Genomic DNA, 1928 nt, shown 5'->3' on the forward strand with positions numbered 1-1928 from the left:
AGTGAATGTTATTTCATTCATTGCCAGAAGATGACAGTTTAAAAACTTAAAAGGTAACAAGAGCATACAAATAAATAATTGAGATGGTAGCTGGATCTGCGCTACTATTGGAAACCTGTAGCTGTAATCATCCAGGTGTTCTGGGATTTTTGGTTAAGACATGGATCATCACACCAGTATACAAAAAAATACACATACAGGCTATGTCCACAGATACGTTTATATAGGTTTATTTCATTTGTTGCAGGCAGTGATGTATTCAACTAATAACAGACACAGTTTTAAAGCATCGCAGGCTAGAAATGAAGAACACAAATAACTGAAATCAATGTATCACACACAATCTAGCTGAAGTTTGCTGTGCTTTATCCTAACATTACACAAATAATGCCTGCAATCATTCAGTCAGGGACGACTGCACAAAATGTGCACTGTAAACTAATAAAAACATGATAAACTGTTACGAAATGATAAACAAATGTAGTTTGTGCAACACTGTAAATATATTTACCTTTTTAAAAATATATATTCCATTAAACCTGCTGAGATACAAGGAGCGTGAGATTATCAGTTCCACTTGATTGCACGCGCATGTCCGGGAAACTCATGAATATTCATGTATGCTCCGCCCACTGAAACCGAAAATCTCGTAACACCGGTCAGAATGGACCAATCAGAAGATAAAAGATTTTATTTCAATATAAGACCATTTGTTTAATCGTTTTACAAAGCTTTTTACACTTATATTAATGCATTTAGCAGACGCTTTTATCCAAAGCGACTTAAAAAAATGTACCAAAAGCAAACTGTCAAAGAGACAACGCTTTTGGTGAGTTTCATTTACTAGTCATTCATTTTAATGAACGTTTGTAGCTCAGGGTGCTCAAAGGAGCCTTCGGGAATGTAAAGTTTATTGACGTCTGCGCACATTAACCAATGAGAGTCGAGGCAGAGCGCGAGAGCCAATCAGGGGCGAGACCGTTTCTGCGTCAGTGACGTGCCGTCAGTGCGTGCGCAGAGCTCGCGTGCCCTTGGCGTTTGTTGAACTACAGAATCAGTTTGTAAGGTATGATTGACGTTCAGGTGTGATTTATGCTGTTAATAACTGTGTTTGCTGTAAAGTTTATTTGTGTGTGTGAACACAAGACAGAGTTTCCTGAGAGAGAGAGAGCTGTTCACACGTCGCTTAGTTTTCCTCACCAGAACATTAAATCCTCATTAATCTCCAGATATTCTTGTTAAACTGAAGATTTGAGGTGTTTTTTCTCTCCAGATCGCGATGTTTTTTGCGCTGAGCTCTCCTTGATTCCTGCGTTGTCATTGCGATGATTCATGAACTGGTTCTTTGCAGAAACTGTGTCTGTTATTAAGATTGAACAGATAATGAACAGCTCGCTGAACCTCACCAAACCTGCCAGAACACTTCTGTTATTCATATTATATACATTTGTTTTAAAAATAATATCACAATGCAATCTTGGTCCTAAAAACAAGTTTCATTTTCTTGACATGAATAATGTGATTTTCATGTTCGGCAGTGTTTGAACTCTATTGAAAGGAATAAAGGTTTGGAAAGTGTCTGATGATGCTGTTGTGGGGAAATATGTTCTCTGTGTTATATTTTATTCGTGTCTCTTCTTCAGGATGGGTTTCCTGCTCTCCAAATCCATGGAGCAGAGCTTCCAGAAGCAGCAGGAGTTCATGCTCCTCAACACACGACTGCAGGTGCAACACTCACACACACTCTCTCACACACACACACACATACATAATACTCGTACATATCACACTCACACACACCACACACACAAACACACTCAATACTCATACATACATACACACACACAGACACACACACGCACACACTTGTACACACAGACACAGACACACACACACACACACTCACACACACACACACACACACACTT

General features: G+C 39.0%; 1 protein-coding gene across 2 annotated transcripts in view; it reads left to right on the forward strand.

Annotated features, from left to right (window-relative positions):
• The first annotated feature begins 943 nt into the window (after nucleotides 1-943).
• Nucleotides 944-1928, forward strand: part of plgrkt (plasminogen receptor, C-terminal lysine transmembrane protein) — a 5944-nt gene continuing 4959 nt past the window's right edge. Inside the window, exons 1-2 of one of the 2 annotated variants that reach the window (XM_016546342.1) lie at nucleotides 944-1066; nucleotides 1644-1725. In XM_016546342.1, coding sequence (XP_016401828.1) covers nucleotides 1645-1725 — 81 coding nt within the window. In that variant the 5' untranslated portion in view covers nucleotides 944-1066; nucleotide 1644. Of the gene's footprint in view, nucleotides 1067-1216; nucleotides 1257-1643; nucleotides 1726-1928 lie in introns of those variants that run through there. The other variant, XM_016546343.1, reaches the window with a different exon arrangement.

The sequence above is a fragment of the Sinocyclocheilus rhinocerous genome, unplaced genomic scaffold (genome assembly GCF_001515625.1).
Source record: "Sinocyclocheilus rhinocerous isolate Xijiao unplaced genomic scaffold, SAMN03320098_v1.1 scaffold5693, whole genome shotgun sequence".
NCBI lineage: Eukaryota > Metazoa > Chordata > Actinopteri > Cypriniformes > Cyprinidae > Sinocyclocheilus > Sinocyclocheilus rhinocerous.